A 17,218-nucleotide genomic window follows, 5' to 3' on the forward strand; every position below is an offset into this window, starting at 1 on the left:
CCCATTGTATTCAAACAATGGGGGAACAGTTTTTAACTGTTTTTAACATTAACAAATAAGCACTTCATTTTTGAAGGAGGAAAATTGGATTAAATGAATCATCCGACATCTAGTCCTGTAGAGATAAATGACGTATAAGTTTCTTGTACAATCATGTAAAGCAATACCTGTAGCTGCGTTGCAAGGAGCAGTTTTGGACAGGCTGGGTTTACATATGGTAATATAGCTAGCGATGATACTTTATACTTACTTAACACCTTTCATCACAAAGCACATTATCAAACATTAGTGATTTGAGCCTTATAACATGTCTGTAGAAGGCTGGTATACCATTGTAGAGATTGCACAAAGAGATTAAATGGCTTGGGTTAGGCCACACAGCGAGTGAGCAGCAGAGCCAAAAGGAAAGCGTGAGTGTTGGCTTCCAGCCCCGTGCTCCAACTACTGGACTTCGCTTCCTTAATACTTAATTCCCATATTGCTTCTCTAACAGAGCTACTGAAACTTGCGGTGTAGTATCAAACCGGTTGTGTTTCTCCCTCCTAGCTCCTTTATGATGTCACAAAATCCGGTAATTACATTTCTACGTCTCTCATTTTACGGGTTGCCCCAGGTCGCCGAGCCCTGGTGGGGGATCAGCCTGACATTGTGTTGCTCCTATCCCCTGTCTTCAGTACACAATTGCTGGCGGCGGCAGCGGCTGCTGCTGCTCTCAGCTCGCTTTCGTCATGGCCTCAGTGTTATGCCCTCAGCTCTGCTGTGTGAGTGGCTGGGCCATTCTGTGCTTAAATAATCCCAGCTATATGCTAGCTAATGTGAAACAGATGTCTCCCACGCACCGGCGAGAGCTTTCTGTCCTGCTGCTCCCGTAGTTTCTCACGGGCAGCCAGACGCCCAGGTAACCGACACCGGCTACCCGCAGCCTGCCTCCGGCGCCGTTCGCCCTGTGCCTCCGCGGGTGCGCAGCCGAGGCGGGGGTGTGTGGGGGGTGGGCAGCGGGCCGTCCCGGCGGAGCTGCTCCCCGCGCATCTCGGCGACGGGTGGCGCGGGGGCCCTCCCGCTGCCCGGCGTGGCCCAGGGGGAGCCCCCCACGCCGCAGCAGGGCAGGCTGCCCCGCGGGCCGGACGAGCCGGGCCGGGCCGGGCCGGGCCGGGCGCCGCGGGTTCCGTTTCCTGTGAGCGGGGCAACCGCGGCGTGCGAGCCCCGCGCCGCTCGGCGGGCGCTGGGGGACCTGTGTGAGACACCGTTCGCCAGGCCAGCATGCCGCTTGTGAAATGAGGGGCGAAAATCAAACGCGGGGAAGGGGAAAAGGTAGGAAGTGCCGAAAAAAAGAGAGTCCTGCATGTTGCCCCTTTGTACTATAGGAACCGGGGGTGTGACTGCCTACCCAAACCATTCCGCGGCGGGGATGCCACCCAATGGCCGCCCCCGCGCTGCGCAGAGCTCCTCCCTCTGCCTGTGGCTGAGCGAGACCGTCAGGGAGACTGCCCGGGCTGCTGCCGGCTTGACATATAAAGGCTGTTAGCAGCTCCTGTGGCCAGAAGCTTGGGGGTTTATAATAAGGGACACTCCTTCAGAAAGGCTCATATCATCATATAGGAGAGTGCTATATGTACTGGGAGAACAATAGACTGTATTCTTTTTTTTTTTCTTTGCTTTCCTTTTTTTCTTGGTATTGTCCAGAGGTAAGCCATTCAGCTCAGTAAGTTTGCTTTGCATGCAGTTTTATCAATGTTCATCACATTTTGCTGAAGTTAAGATTTGAATGCTATTTCTAAGATGTCCTGCTTTCATGCTTTATGTGTTGTCTTTTGCCTACTAGTTTATCTGTGCCACATTGTGTCAAAACAATCCATGCATATGGGATAGGCATAGCCTAGGGTGTCTTCTTAATTTTCAGTGGAAAACACGCTGTGAGGTTTTTTTTGCAGTCTCGTGGTTCAAGATTTAATAGTGTGGTTCATGGACTGATCTGGTGTGATAGCACTGTCACTATTTCAGGAATACTCCTAGCTCTAATCGTGTAATTAATGGTATAATGATACTTCATTTAGTGTGTTTGTAGTAAGACCATAACATTTCATGTGGTTGTTGAAAATTGCTTAGTAACACGTGTTCTGACTGTATTGTTTTTATGACTGAGCTGATAGAATAATTTTTCTGATCACAGCCTGCCAGTTCACTTTGTCTTCCTACCCAGATGTACAGAATCACATCTTTGACATCTTCTCTTCTACAGATCGGTTTCCTACTGCCCTAACTTAAAGCAGAGTACTTCTGTGGCCTGTCTTTCTCCTTTGGCCCCAAAATGACAGTAATCACTGCAATCAGTTGTGCTTTCTTATTTTCCATTCTCTGTGAAACAAGTGCATTAGTGTTACCCAACTCCAGTGACCTACTCCTGTCAGACAATAATTTTACTGACATTGAGACGGCTTTGGCAGCTCATCTGGACTCTGCAAAAATTCCCAAAGCTAGGCGGAAGCGCTACATTTCGCAGAATGACATGATTGCCATTCTTGATTATCATAATCAAGTCAGAGGCAAAGTCTTCCCACCTGCTTCAAACATGGAATACATGGTAAGTGAACTTTGTTTATCTCAGAATAAAACAAACTGTAAGTCAGTGATTTCATTTTCTTAAACAAATTGTGAGTGTTTAGTTAAGTAGATAAATGATTTTAAATTATTATTGCTTACTAGGATGTTCTTTCCTGAATTTTTTAAAGTTGCATTAACTTAAGCAAGCAAAAGCTAAATACTGAACTCTCCACCTTTTACTTGCCCTGTTGAATTTTAATTTCCATGAGTAGTCCCAATGAAGCTTCTGGGACCCAAGAAACGAAGCTGTGAGTTAATGCTTGTGGGCCTGAGGAATAGTATGTGATCACCTGTGTTTAAAGTGCTAAGCATTAGTAGCCCTGTTGCTTTTATGGAGTACACTGAAAGTCATTGACGAAATGTATGCAAAAGGGTAGCCAATGACCATTTCTAATTTTTTTTCATATATACTGCTTTTGGAGACTGTATGGTAAAGTGGTGTTTGCAAAGTAATTCATCTGGTGCACTGTTTTTCTCACGCTCATGTGTTTTACTTGCGGCATATTGTTTGTGCGCACCTGATACGTTTATTTTTCCATCAAATACAATGCTGCTTTTAAATGTTTCTCTAGTGTGTAGGATTTTGTTGTGCTCAAAATGTTTTGTTTGTGGCAGGCACCTTTTCCCCTCATTGACAAATACTCATTATGTGAATTATCTGTTCCTGCAGGTATGATAGATGTTATTCATTCACTGTGATTTCATACTTGGCACTGCTAGCTAAAGCAGTGTGGTTGCTATTTTGTGTTCCAACTTTGAATGCATGCATGCTGAGGACTTCTAATGTTAAACAGGTTGGCCAAACAGATTTTTTTTTGCCTCCTAAGTAAGGTACTCACACTGTTTTGAAAGCACAGACAAGTTGTGTCAGCACCATAATATCTGCTTACAGTCACAGAGTTTCTTACATGACAAGAGATTTAAGAGGTTTGAGAAACAGGACGCCATCAACTTGACATAAAAAGGGGGTAACAGTAATTAAAAACTCCTCTTTTTTTAGCAGCTAATGGCTAACAAGTCAGTCATCTTTCTGTCACAGATGTTACCTCAATCTGGATTTGATCATATAATCTGTTTAGCACATCCCAGCAGCACCTCAAAATGCTGAGTGCTCTCAAAACACTGCAGGATGAAGACCTGTTGCCATACCATAGGCTGAGTTTGAGTTTGGTTAAGTGGAAAGGTCAGAGACAGAAAAAACAGAGAGGTCAGAAGTCAAGCTCACTCATCGTTTTCATTGCTGTGCTCTCCACTGAAGTTTCCTTTGATTCTGCATAAATAAACTTTATTTTAATGTCTGAGGGAATGGCAGCCTACCATGCCCTTCCTTGACTTGTGTGTTTTAGAAATGTGCTCCTGCAGTTTGCTTAAGTGAAGCCAGCACCCTGTCATATTCTCAAGAGTGTTGTAAGTGCAATGTTCTTAGCCTGTTCAATAAAAAACAACTTCAATAGAGAAAGCAAGCTTCCTTGATTAAATCTAATTTAATGCACTCGTATGCATAAACTGCCAAGATTTTACCTATATTGGTCAGGTATTCAGTGTTGCTCTGCAACAGCGCTATGCAAGAGTTGGTACAAAATCAAGACTGAAGCCATGCTCTTTACAGCTTACATGCTATTCTTTTCCTTGCCCTTCTTACTGTTGCTTTTACCAGTACCAACCAGCCATAGGATGTAGCTGTGTTCCTGTCAGCATCTGTCCCATCAGTAATCTCAAGGGCAAGGTCTAAGGCTTTCTTTCATGTTTTGTTTCCCAGTCTGAAAGTACTTTGGGACTTCATACTGCAGAATTCAGAGCAGCACCTGAAGCTACATAGGTAATGATCCAAAGCGCCACTTGAACTTGGACGCCCAAGTGGCAGGCAACCCCTTTGCCACCTTTGCAACTCTTTCAGAGTTTAGTCAGTCTGTGCGCGTCCCATGTAACTTTACAGAGCAAAACAACAACCAGTAAGCAACATCATACATAGCTTGCTCTGACATCTACTTTGTAGCCATGGCAGCATCTATTTAAAGTTTTACCTGTGTGGCTACAAGAAGGGTTTTGGTAGGAAGGTCTTGAAGTTAACATGGTGCTGTAAGCCATACCAGAACTGGGGACCCCTGTATCAGTAATGCCCACTTGAATTTACTTAGTCCGTTCTTCAGTCTCTGTGTAGCTTCAGTGTATGGCACCGTATCTGTTGTGTTTTATGGGGACATAAGGTTGCTGCTGTTATATATAAAAGATGTGTCACTCTACTCATTTTCATAAATAAGACAATCACATTGTTACCAGCAGACAACATGCACTGTGCCTGAAAAAAACTTACAGAGTGTGTGTGTCTGTCTTGAATACTATGGAAAGCTGCAGTGGTAGTGGTGAAAGTGGCCTTTCCCATTTCTCCTAATGATGACTAAAAAGGATGTCACATGTAGAGAGCTGGAATTACTTACAGATGCAGTAGATTGTGGAAATCTCTTGTAAGTGTGTTGAAGCAGAGAAGGACTAAGCAGTTTGGAAGTAGAAGAAAAAGATGTTTTCTCATCTTTGTCCACAGTCCTGTTAAATTGTGTTTTATTCTTTTTCGTAATTCTGTTGGGAACTCTGTTCTTCTCATGAATTGCTGTATCACATTCTCACTTCTATACAGTTCCATTTGCTTTTTCTTCTCTACTGGTAAGAACTCAGGTTCCTGTGATTCCAGTTTCCCACACCTAACCTTTTGGGGGGCTTTTCTCCTGGACATACTCTGTTACTTCCCCTGATGCAGTCTGCTTCTCACGCATTTAGTACTTTGAACTCCTTGGACTATTCTGTCTGCTTTTACTGTCTGGAGTTTGGGTGGTGTAGAACTTTGGATGAGGGGTCTCAAAGAATGGCTTTGAATGCACATGTATTAGGCAGGGGAGGTTCAGATCAACACTGCAGTAACAGAGCCCGGGGAGTGTTTTAATTCTCTTTGAGAGAGGTGGGTCGAAGTGCCGCTCCAGCCTGTTGTATGCAGTCCCCAGTGAGTGTGGATAGCTGGGGAGCCAAAAGCACTGCCGAGAGGCATTGTTTTGCTGTCAGTCCCTAGTGAAAGAACTGGTGTGTCTTACGTCAGACTTCGGGAAATTTTTCTCTTGGCACATTAGCACCCTATGTGTCAGACTTTAAAGTAGTCCTCCTTTTGGTTCTGGTACTGATGATGGCTTCAGTTGGAAGTTTTTCTGCAAGTACAAAACTACAGTCAGTGTGTATGTGAAGGACAGTGAAAGAGAAACAAGAACTTTCAGGCCTATAATGCAGAGGTAATGACGTCTTCTTTAAATTTGAGTCTCAGGACATCATTCTTTCTCATTCTAAAACTGTCATTCTCCTGTCTTTACTTGTGCTCTAAAACCTGATACCTTACCTGCAGAAAGAAAGATGACACCATACTTTTGACCTGGCAAAGGGTGAAAATCATCCATTTGGCTTTGTATATTTTTTTTCTGGAGAACACAGAAAGATTCCATAAAATGAATGATTTAGAAAAAGTGAGGTGTAGAATTGCCTGCAGCTCTCTAGTTTGAAAGGTATGAAATCTGCAAATGCAGTTGAAGTCTGTGAACAAACAAATCCCTTTCTCTGAATACTAATTCTGTACTACAGAGGCCTGTGGTGCCTTTCTGGAACATCTCATCTACTTGGTAGGCCAGTAAAGATTTGCAGTATGTTGTCAGTTGAAATTTGAGTCTCATAAAACATGCCATTTAGTATGCATTGGTACTATCTTTAGGCTCCCGAAAACATTCATTAATGAAATATCTTTTTGTATGAGAATCAAATGTTATTTTTACCTTCCCTACAATCATTCCTATTTGAGGCCAGTTCCTTAAAAGTTCATGTTGTAGCCTTTGTTGTAACCCACATCACTGTGTGTGTGCAAAACCTGGTGGAGTAGGTACTTATGTACAGGCATGCTTTTTGCAGTTTGCACGTACCAAAAAGAAGGAGTAACTCTGATATAGCTGGGCCTTAATGAGCATTTAACATTGTCTCCATGGCATTCCTCTAGGCAAAGAGGGAAAATCCATTCCAGTTAAGAGCACTCTAAGGTGATCTGAAAACTTGTTAAAGAGCTAGACTGAAAGAGGAGCTGTGAGCAGTTCACAGCTGGCTCTGCAAGGATGCACCTGAGCCCAGTGCTGATCAACGTAGTCATGAGCAGACTGGCATGTCTGAAGCATAATAGATGGGGCAGGACTGCACACTCAAAAACATGAAGCTGAATGTTTGTGGAACGCTGCCTGAAGATTTTAAGAGCAGAAAAACGCTCTAGATAAACTTGACCCTGCTTATGTATACAAAATGTTCTGATATAGTTTCAGGTCTTTTTTGTTCAGATTGCATAAATGCGCTTTTATATTTGGGAAAATCTGCCCCTTGTTGAACATGTCACTTTGTAGGACTCAGAATAAAAGATTCCCAGACTAGCCTGAAATGGGTTAGTTTGGATACCCAGTTATTTCATGGCAACGTAAAGGTAGTTTCTCATGAGCCGCTAGCAGAGGAACTGGGAGGGAATGGAGAAACAGAGCCTATTAATTTGTAGTAAATCCTCATGAAAGACTGTGACAAAATGGACAAAGGAAATGAACTATTGTTCTAAAAGAAAAGTAATTGTGTTGCAAAAGAAGCTCTTGGTAGTTGTATGAGGGAGTCCATGTGAGTCATGGGGGAGATCTGCGCGCTCCGTATGGCCCAGGAGTGACCCTCTGCTGAGGTGATGACTTTGGAGACTTTGCTTCCTGTGCATGAACATCTGCAGACAACTTACAAAGTCAGGTCAGAGAAGCAAGAAAATAGCCCACTTGGTTGTCACAAATGTAAACAACGGCATTATTATTTCACTCCTAAATTTGAAAATCTTGATAAAACTTACTTGCTGTCAAGGTGATCTTAAAAACACTCAGTGAATGTGCAATGTGTGACGTGTAAGACAAAATGAAAAAAAAAAAAAAAACAACCTACTTCAAGTTAACCAAAGTCCTATTTAATACCTAAAGCCTTTTATATGGACATGGAAAAAGTGAGTTAGTTTGGTTTCCTCTTAAATGCAGAAGCATTTCTGATAAATAAGCTTCTCAACTTGTTTACCTATTTTTTGCTGTTGTCAGTGTGGTTTCTTACAGACCATTCTAAATCTTAGAGAATATTTTGTTCTTGCGTTGTTTGCCCTGGCTCATCTACATGGTCCCACTGAAATCATCCATGTCTGTGAGTAAGGATTGCAGGGCTAGTTCCTTCAAGATTTATGTCTAATGAGTTGGATAGGATCTCTTAATTCATGTAATTTATCCCTGTCTTGTTGCAGGACTTCCTTCTGCTTTAAATACATATGGTTTTCATCTTGTCTGCTCCTGAACACATATAGTGATGCTGTCTCAGTCACATCTCTTGGCAAATATTTTACCTTAGGAATAGAAATTATTTCCAAATGTCTAACCTAAATATTTCTCTCTAAAACTCAGATAATTAATCTTTTTATACACTTTTTCACTGCCCAATAGAATTTATCTCCTTTTTCATTTCAAACATTACCCTTTGCATATTTACTGACAGTTTTTTTGGCATTAATTGAGATGCATGCTTGCATATAATCTTTCCTTAATTTCCACGTGCACGTCTTACAATACTTCTGCATATTGGAGCAGATTACAGTTGCACTCAATTTACAGCTCCTTTGTTAAATCAGTGAACAGCACCCTTAAATGTCAAAGCAGATTAGGCCCATCATTTTAACTGTGCATGTTTAAAGACACAAGTGCCATGATGCAATGGAGAATTTACTCTAGAAGTTACTGGCAGCCTGCTTTTTCCATTGAATAGCCCTGTTATCTTAAATCCTGCATACACAGAGAAGGTTGCAGTAAAGTAATCAGATGATGAGTCAGGGTACAGAGATCTTGATCTGCTTTTCATAACGCCAGAGCACAAAGTAAATCTAAGTACAGTCCACCCCAGACTTCTGAGGGGAGAGAGATGGAGGAGTCTGGAGCTTTCTCAGTGTCGTCCACTTACCGCATTCTGCCATAGCTTCCAGATTGCTCTGTGCTGGGAATTCAGAAGGGAGGTGACAACAAATGAGAAGTGTTGCAATGGTGAAATGTGTCCAGTGGTTCCAGTTTCTCCCTGCTACCACTTGTGTTTCTGTTCAGCCAACTGAGTATGTCCCTTCTGCCCGGTGCGCCTGCCAGCACCAGGAGTGTCTGAGTATCACGGGCTAATGAATTCTGGACTATCAATCCTTTCAGAAAATGAGAAGGGTACAGAAACAACGGATGTGGTTTATATGGTTACAGTTAGGGGTGTCTGCAGGACAGCTTTGAAAGGAAGCAGTCGTTTCACAGCATAGTCGGCCTTTTTCTGCAGTGGGAGCAAAACATGGCAACCAGCAGTAGGCTGAGAGAAAGCAAAAGCAGATGGAGTTTGCATTCTCTTAATTTTGGCACAATAGCTACCTAGCTCTCTTGCCTCACAGGTGAGATTATCCACTTATCTATTTCCTACTGTCAGTAATGCAGCACTGTACTAATCGTTGGCTATCAGTGAGATGCAGGATGCTGCCCGCTGTTCTAGCAGTTTCATCTACAAAAGGCCAGGAAACTCCATTCTGTCTCAGTGACTAAACTGGTGTTCATCTAGGGTCAAATCAAAGTGGATGCTAGCTATAAGAGTATATCTCTTAAAAAGCCATCAGTTGTGTTCAGAGTGAACAACAGAAGACCTGCTCAAAAGTTGCACAGAAAGGACCTTTGCTGGAAAGCACTCCTTGAAAAATATGGAGAACTTCCCCCCAAAAGCTGTTGTTGATAAATATACGTTGATAAAGCATGACTGTGTTAAACTTGCTTTGGTATTAGAACTCCTTTCCAAAGTTTTATGCATAAGAATTTTAAAACTTCCATCTTGATAGTGTTTTAGAAGAGAATATTTACATTATTTAAATTTAGTATTAGCAGAAAGCCTTCTAGGAGTTTAAGCAAACAAAAAACAACCTAGTAAAGTCTCAGATAGAAAAGCAACTTGCCCAGAGCCCTCAGAATTAGACATTCCTTTATTATTAAATGTAGCACCTCTTGAACTTCTTGGCTAAAAACAGAGACAGGGCATTTTTCACAAGAATCTTGATCCAAAGTACACAGTACTTCATTTCATACATGAATGGAGATGATAGTAACCTTAAACCTCTAATCATTTTTATCCTCTTTCCATACCTGAAAAGAAAATCTGAAAAGAAGAATAGTCTGTCCAGGTCTGTGGAAATGTGTGACCTAAAGGCAGCAAAAGATGGAAACCCCAGGATAACCACTTGATAGGGTTTAGTACACAGAATGCTGTCTTCAGCACAGGCACCTCCACCTATGAACGCGTCTGCAGGTGCCCTGGGATGCGGTTTGAAGTCTATTTTAACTCAGCCAAGAATGAACTGGGTTTGCACCTCTATCTGTGCAGTGATATATGCTAATCTGCATCAAGAGAAAGAATCTTAAACTGAGCTTTCTTCTTCTGAGAATAAAGAGCTATTGTTCTTGTTCTTTATCCTGCAGAAAGAAGAAGCTGTGTGTTTTCTTTTGTGTCATGTTGCCATGTCTTTCAGTTAGAGCTACTTAGAAAATAATAAGTATTTTCTTTGAAAACTTTTAAAGAAATTAAGAACATTTTTTGTTTTAATGAAAAACTTCAGTGGTTAGTAACAAAAAAAAAAAAGTTAAAAGTGTAGATTTTTTTTCATATAGAAGAGAAACAAAACACCACAAAAGAAATACATTTTTCATTCACATTTAGTGGTTGTGAGAAAAAGCAATTTGTTCTGATCACATTTAAAATGATAGAGGTCAGACACCTTCCTCTTTAGACTCATGACGAATTGTCAGGGTAACGTGGAGCTAGACAAAGTTTGGTCCTTTTTGTTACCACTTCTGAGATAAGCTCTTGCCAACTAAAATATGTCTTGCAGTAGGTTAGGAAAGCACTGAATATTTTAAGATATGTAGTTCTGATATTTAACTTTTCAAAAAGCTAAACAAATAATAGCATATCAGGGAAGCTTATTGTTATTAAATCTGACAGCTTACCAATTTTCTTTTTTTCTTATTGTTTAAAAGCCTGGTGCCAAACATGAAAAGAAGCGCGGACAACATTTAGAAGAAACAAATTGACTATTAGCAGCAGTCAAGCTTCAAATGTTAGCACTTTGAATTTGGACCAAATAGGCACCCAGGAATATAAATTTCTGTATAAAATATAGACTTGAATTTTCATAGGAGTTTCTGGCAATGAGGTTTCTTGGACATCTGTCTGGTGATGCCCTGATTACTACAAGACAGACCTTCTAATACTGAGCCCTTCAGAAGTGTGAATTAGATGTTTGGAGGTTTGGTTTTATGAGAGTAAATTGACTATGAAACATTGCACAGTTTTACTTTGAGTTGCAGTGGAGTATTGGACAAGCAGCTTGATGTATTAACCCTGTATTTATTTGCAAAAGAATGAGGTACAGAACTGCGATGCCCATCAAGATTTTTTTTCTCTGCAGGGCAGACTTCAGCACTTGTATGTGTAAACTTTCTAATTATTACCTAATGCATTTGAGAAAGGTCTTGCGCATGTGGTAGGCATGAATTACAGTGTGCACAGTAAAATTTCTAACAGGTGGCAGCTGAGAGCAAAAAGTATTCGTATTCAGAGAGAGAGAGACAGCCTAGAGTCCAAATGATCTCAGAGCCCAAATAAATACATGATGTTTGCCAAATCTGTCTATAAATTCCAATGAGCTCATATGTTTTCATCACACAGTATGTATTGAAAAAAGTGAAGGCAAAGAGACGAGGCTCTTTCAGTCACTCTGCTGAAAAAGCATGCAGGTGAAAGGGCTGGTGGGTTGTTTTATTAAGCTTTGTGCCAGGTTTGGGATAGTGGACGTGGTGGGGGGTCCTACAGAAAGTATCTGAACCTGAAAATGCTACAGGTTTGGCTATACAGAAAAGAAGGGGAGAAGTTGCACAAGGGACTCCTGCGTGGGATTTCTGAGAAACGGCCACCACATGTGCAAGTGACACGGCTGGTGCAAGGCTGCGTGGCTGAATGACCCGTGAGGACAAGACCTGCATGTTGGAGGGCAGCAGCCTACATCTGCTAATCCGCTCTGGGGCTTGCACGAGCAGCTGTGGAGTGCAGCTGTGCAGATGGGCTGGACAAGTCAAATTTCATCCCTCAGCTTCCCAACGTTTTTTTCACAGGAAGAAACTGCTTGAATCAAAGATTTCTTCTTTCCTGCTTGCTTCCATTCTGGAAGTAAGAGCTTCTGATCTTCAGCTGGGCAAACATGCGGAATTACAGGGCTAATAGAGAACAAAATCAGAAGTCTGAGGTAGAAAGGTGAATTTTTTGATTGGTCACTGCTAAAAGAAGGTCCTACTGGCCACCTTTCTGAGGTGTGCAGGAACACACCATGGATTTGTTCTGAAGACGCTAGTGTGAGTCCACAGTAAGCATATATGAATAACAAATAAGATGCCAAAACTGGAATACAGATTGCCACTTTCTATTACTGCAAAATGTAACTGTGTTGCCATGGAACTATATTCTTATTACGTATCCCCACATTTCATTTGCAATCTCATCACATAACTGCAGTTGTGTAAAGAAGGTGTTGAAAAGGAGAGTGCTTAAACCAGCATACTTCACTTGTTAGCTCTGGATTGGTGCTCAGACCTGTACCCAGTGCTTGTCACTCCAGCTGTATAGCTGCTGGCAGCCAGCTGAGGGGCTGGTCACACCATGGCTGTTGTGGCATTACTGGCAGCAGCCCTCACCTGATGGGCACTCAGGGAATTCTTAGGAGGGTACCGAGTGACCAGGATGTGTATGCTTTGCTTAAAGTACTTGTTTTACCACTAAGAAATACGCAGAATATTATCCTAGCTGATACATCATAGTAAAACCAAACCAGTAAAATACTGAGGGCTGCTGGTGGTGTTTAATATTTAGAGCAATGCTCTGCTGAAGTTCTCTTGTACTCATGCAAGTGAGGGGAGCTTTCTTGCTACTGGCAATAAGACTAAGCCAGTAAAGATTAGGGATTATGATGGCGAAAGAAGAATTGAAGCATGGTTGTGTGTTGCTTGAATGCTTTAAAATGATCATTAGCAGACCCCCTAGGCTACCGGGTTAAAAACATGTTCGATTCCCCAGTTAGCCCCTATCTTCTATCTAGCAATCTGTCTGCTGGCAATCTCAGAGAAGGAGCGCTCCTACTGCTCACATTTTTTTTCATATTTTCTTTATGACCATGAGGGCTGTAAAATTAAGTGCTTCTAAAAAACCTCCAGTTCACACACAGATATCCACATGGAATGAGAAAAGCATTTATATGGTGCATCACTGTGTATTCTTCTCCCTTTGTATTTAGATCACAAGTTCTTGCTATGTGTTGCTACTAATAACCATTTCGGAGTACTTGCAGAGAAGAGGAGAGTTCATTGCCGTTTGCTTTGGTAATGATGTCTCGCTCATGCAACAAGGCACAATACAGATATAACAATACTAAGTCACATATTTTGTTTTGTCACTGGAAATACGCATTCTGAAATTCAGGGAAGGTATCTGATTAATCTGAAAACAGATTAATTTTTGTCTCTGAAAATCAGGAAATCAGGAAAAAAATTTAATTAAAAATGTTTCAGCTTTCTCATGGAAAGTCATCGTCCTTGCATAATGAAGAACTAGACTAGCAAAGCATAGATTGATGTTTGGTTTTTTTCTCTCTTCCCATATTTGCCAGGAATAATGGATCTTAACTTGCACTTCTTCCAAGTTCTGAACTTTAATAACAACTTATAAAGGGGTGCAGTTCCAGGTCAGTCATTCTTTCTCTGGTGTAGCATCTCTAGTTGGGGCAACTAAAACGCTAGTTATCGAACTACCTTTCAGGTCTAAAGATCTTACTGATTTAAGTATCTGTTTTACTTGGGAGGTATTTGCCTTGCTTGAATCAGCCCTTTTTGCCTACCTGTAAGAAAGCTGAAATAAACATTTTATCTGCATGTACTTTATTTTTACTTTTGAAGCAGTGACTCAACAGAAAAAGACAATGCAACATCACTTTTAAGGAAAGTAAATGCAGTGAAGTGTTGACAGTTTTTACTGATGACTTTGGAAGAAGACAGAAATTGAGTGCTGTGGGAAAAAAATAATCATAGCATGTTTTGAAGAATTTGCCAATCAGATCATAAATCTGTGGATAGGTATCAGCAACATAGAAAGTGAAAATTGTCATTTGTCTTTTTTTTTGTTTCTTTGACAGTGTGTTGAAGGGATGTAATAGAAATGGATGCCCATTTTTAGATTCATAGAGCAGCCAGGGTTTTTTTTCCATTTTAAATACTGAGGAGATGTCCTCTTGCAGAAATGGGAAACAATCATTAACATATTCTAGTAGGCATGAAAGCAATTTACGAATGTAACGTTTTTATACTTGCAGGGATAGGGATTGTCTGTTTGTTAAGAAAAACGGCCATTAAGGGTCTATGTGAAATTCCAAGACATTCATCCTTTCCTTTCTTAGTTAGTGATGCTTTGGATGATAGATAACGTCCCAGAACTTATTTGCATCTTTCAAAATATGAAAGAAAGCCTTGACAGAGTAAGGAAACCTTCCTTCTCCCCTCTCTTCACTAAATGTTAAAATAATTCTCTTTTTAAAAAAATGAGAAATCTTAAGACATGATCAAGAAGGTAAAGTAATAGCCATACATGGCCACTTCTGTGATTGACCTTTTCCTCCTATTTCAGCAAATTTTGCAATTAATATGCATTAAATGCGCTTATGCAGTATGTTTCAAACTCTTCCAGCTATGAAAACACATCAGAAAATTACCTGATGTACATTTTCTCCAGGTATTGGCATCCTTTGGATGGCCAAGCCAAACTCTGAGAGACATGAACTACTTCCTAGAGCTCTGTGGACTGCAAACTGACATCTCACAAAGTCAGCTTGAAACCCAGTGTTTTAATACTGGTTCCAGGCAGAAATGTTGTGGTGAGTGTTTGGACCATCTTACTGAGACAGGCTAATGAAAGGGAAAAACAGTCATGTCATGCACTGCACTGATATCCAGAGGTCCTGAATCAGCCTTTACACAAGAGAAAGATTTGGTTTCCTAATCTTTATGTAATTACACAGTACAAATACTATGAAGCCAGACTGAAAGGACTCCAGCCTATTGTGCACCGAAGCTGAGAGGTGCTCTATGAAAAGAGAAGGTCCTTAAGGAGGTTCTGACATCAACTACTTCACCTAGTCATTGTGGAGGCCTATAGCGAACATATGCTCCTGCTTTAATAAAGGTACGGATCCCAAATGATGCGGTTCCTTGATACCATCAAAATCCTAAAGCCTTAGGATGTTTCGTTAGCACCAGTGATGGGCTCTAGATTGTGAGAACACTGCTTTGAATCCCTGCTCTGTTTTAGTCAGTGTAATTTAACCATGACTTCATATATTCACCATTCACAGATGTTCTCAGCAAAGTTTGCATGTTCAGACTGTTCTACTAGATGTTGCAGTAATGCATTTAAAACTAGGAATATGAAACTTTACTTTTCAAGTAAAATTACCACACGGTAAATGTATCCAGGGTAGCAGTATGGTTCCAATAGTACAACAGACATACAACAGCCTTTTAGAAAGTTTGAAGTAAGAAAAAGTGAATTGTATTAAGAGTGCTCCATTTAATTGGTTTTGGTAAACTTGTTCAATGTTTTCTACTTACAGATATAGTAGTACGGTTGCTATCTGAAATGCCTTGTTGCTTTCAGCTTTACCCCCTGTTCTGCAGCAGGGTTTGCCCCCTAAGACATGTTTGAGCATGCTGTCAAGAGAAAGCTACTCCATTTAAGCAATTGGTATTAGGAGTATAATTCTGACTGTAATGAGAATGAGCAGAACAACTGTGTTTCTAAGTTCAAATTGTAGTTAAAAATGGTTATATGCACCATTCCTCAAATTAAAGCATAGCTATCAATGTAGGAAGGGAACAGCCAATTACTTTTCAACAAATGTGGACAGATCTTTGTGATATTGTAGTTGCTTCTCTTCTTTTTCTTCATCATAATATTTATTCAGCTTCACCACCATTTTAATTTCTAAGTGAGTAGTTGTGACCAGGACCACCTATTTCAGAAAAGAAAAGGACAACTCCATCCCTTCTACGTATAAATTATCTAAGAACAACCAAGAGACAGCTATAGGAACAGCTATAGAAAGGGAGGGTATGAGGAAACTGTGACCCACAACACTAAAAGGCTTCTCTTGGGGAAAGAAGCTCACTTTTTGGGCTTCAAGAAATATTCAACGTTAAAGAGATTTTGCTTTACACTCTGTTGCTCATTATACCTTATGAGAATAAAAGAATTTATGTCAATATTTGTTTGCCTAGTGAAACAAACAAAAAACCCATCTTGGGTGAAATTCTGGCCTCACTGGCAAAATTCCTGCTAACTTTATTGATGCTAAGATTTTAATCCTAAATTTCAACCAGCGTGTGCTGTGTGAGTGCAGAGAACACCCCAGAGCTGCCTCACAAAGTGGTCTCTGGTGTTGAAACTCCCCGTGTAGCAGCAGTGGCTTGTTCCCTGTGTTTGATCTGCTTGACAATTTTCAAGTGTAGTATAGTTTTGCAGGGAGCAGTGCAGCGAGCACAGTCAGACAGCTTTCTAGGAAAATAAGCTTTGGCTTAGGAAAGAAAAATAAATTGGCCAAAGGATGTTCGCTTCAAGTTGCCAGTGGATGTGCGGTGAGATGCTTTAACTCTGTCACAGCTCGGTCAGACCCAGCTGAGGAGTGGGGAGGGTTTCCATGCTGGACCAAACTCTGGAGAGTTTGGGGTGGGGTCTTTATGGTGGGTGGAAGGAAGGTGACTGCTTCCCCAACTACTAACAAACCTAGAAAATGAAGATTTGCTGTCCCCAGGGAGAGACTGAGCATAGTTTATTGTGGGACTGCAGCCAGGTCAATTGGGACTTTACATGATTAGCGTTTGAGGATGAATCACTTCCTTGGATCCTGACCCACTGAGTATGCAAATCTTTCTTCTTTTTCTCTTTTGCAATTTTGTGTCCATGTCAGGCAGCTTTCTCTAACATGTTAGGACTGGCCATAATTTCAGATTTTATCATTTTGTTTATCACACTGTTTTTGTAAAGTCTTTGCTAATTACCATAAGCTTTTTAATTTCTCCTCATACGGAAACTGGCCTGGCTTTCAAGTTAACTTCACTTTCTCTTTCTAGGATATTTTTCTGTTTCTTTATATGCTTATTATCTATGTACAACAATGAAGCATCATGGATTCAAATATCTAAATGTCTTTGCACTGTACTCTCACATGCCCAAACCGGGGGACTGAGCTGAGATACAAGTTAAACCAAGTGTGGACTCCGAGTCAGACTTCTTTTGAAAGGGGTGAACTAACAGTACAGTCTCTTACAGTTTAGAAGATTGTAAGTCATTACGAGATATTTTTTCTGCTTCAGTCTATATTAATTATTTGCCTTTTCTCATGGAGATGATCTAGAGCTAGTCCTAGAGGGACTGAGACCACTTT

At 41.0% G+C, this 17,218-nt stretch overlaps 1 protein-coding gene across 2 annotated transcripts in view; it reads left to right on the top strand.

Annotated features, from left to right (window-relative positions):
* Positions 1-815: 815 nt before the first annotated feature.
* The window catches only part of PI15 (peptidase inhibitor 15), a 29,238-nt gene continuing 12,835 nt past the window's right edge, over positions 816-17,218 (top strand). Inside the window, exons 1-2 of one of the 2 annotated variants that reach the window (XM_040588230.1) lie at positions 816-898; positions 2,240-2,581. In XM_040588230.1, coding sequence (XP_040444164.1) covers positions 2,309-2,581 — 273 coding nt within the window. In that variant the 5' untranslated portion in view covers positions 816-898; positions 2,240-2,308. Of the gene's footprint in view, positions 899-1,551; positions 1,686-2,239; positions 2,582-17,218 lie in introns of those variants that run through there. The other variant, XM_040588231.1, reaches the window with a different exon arrangement.

The sequence above is a fragment of the Falco naumanni genome, chromosome 3 (genome assembly GCF_017639655.2).
Source record: "Falco naumanni isolate bFalNau1 chromosome 3, bFalNau1.pat, whole genome shotgun sequence".
NCBI classification, from domain to species: Eukaryota; Metazoa; Chordata; class Aves; order Falconiformes; family Falconidae; genus Falco; species Falco naumanni.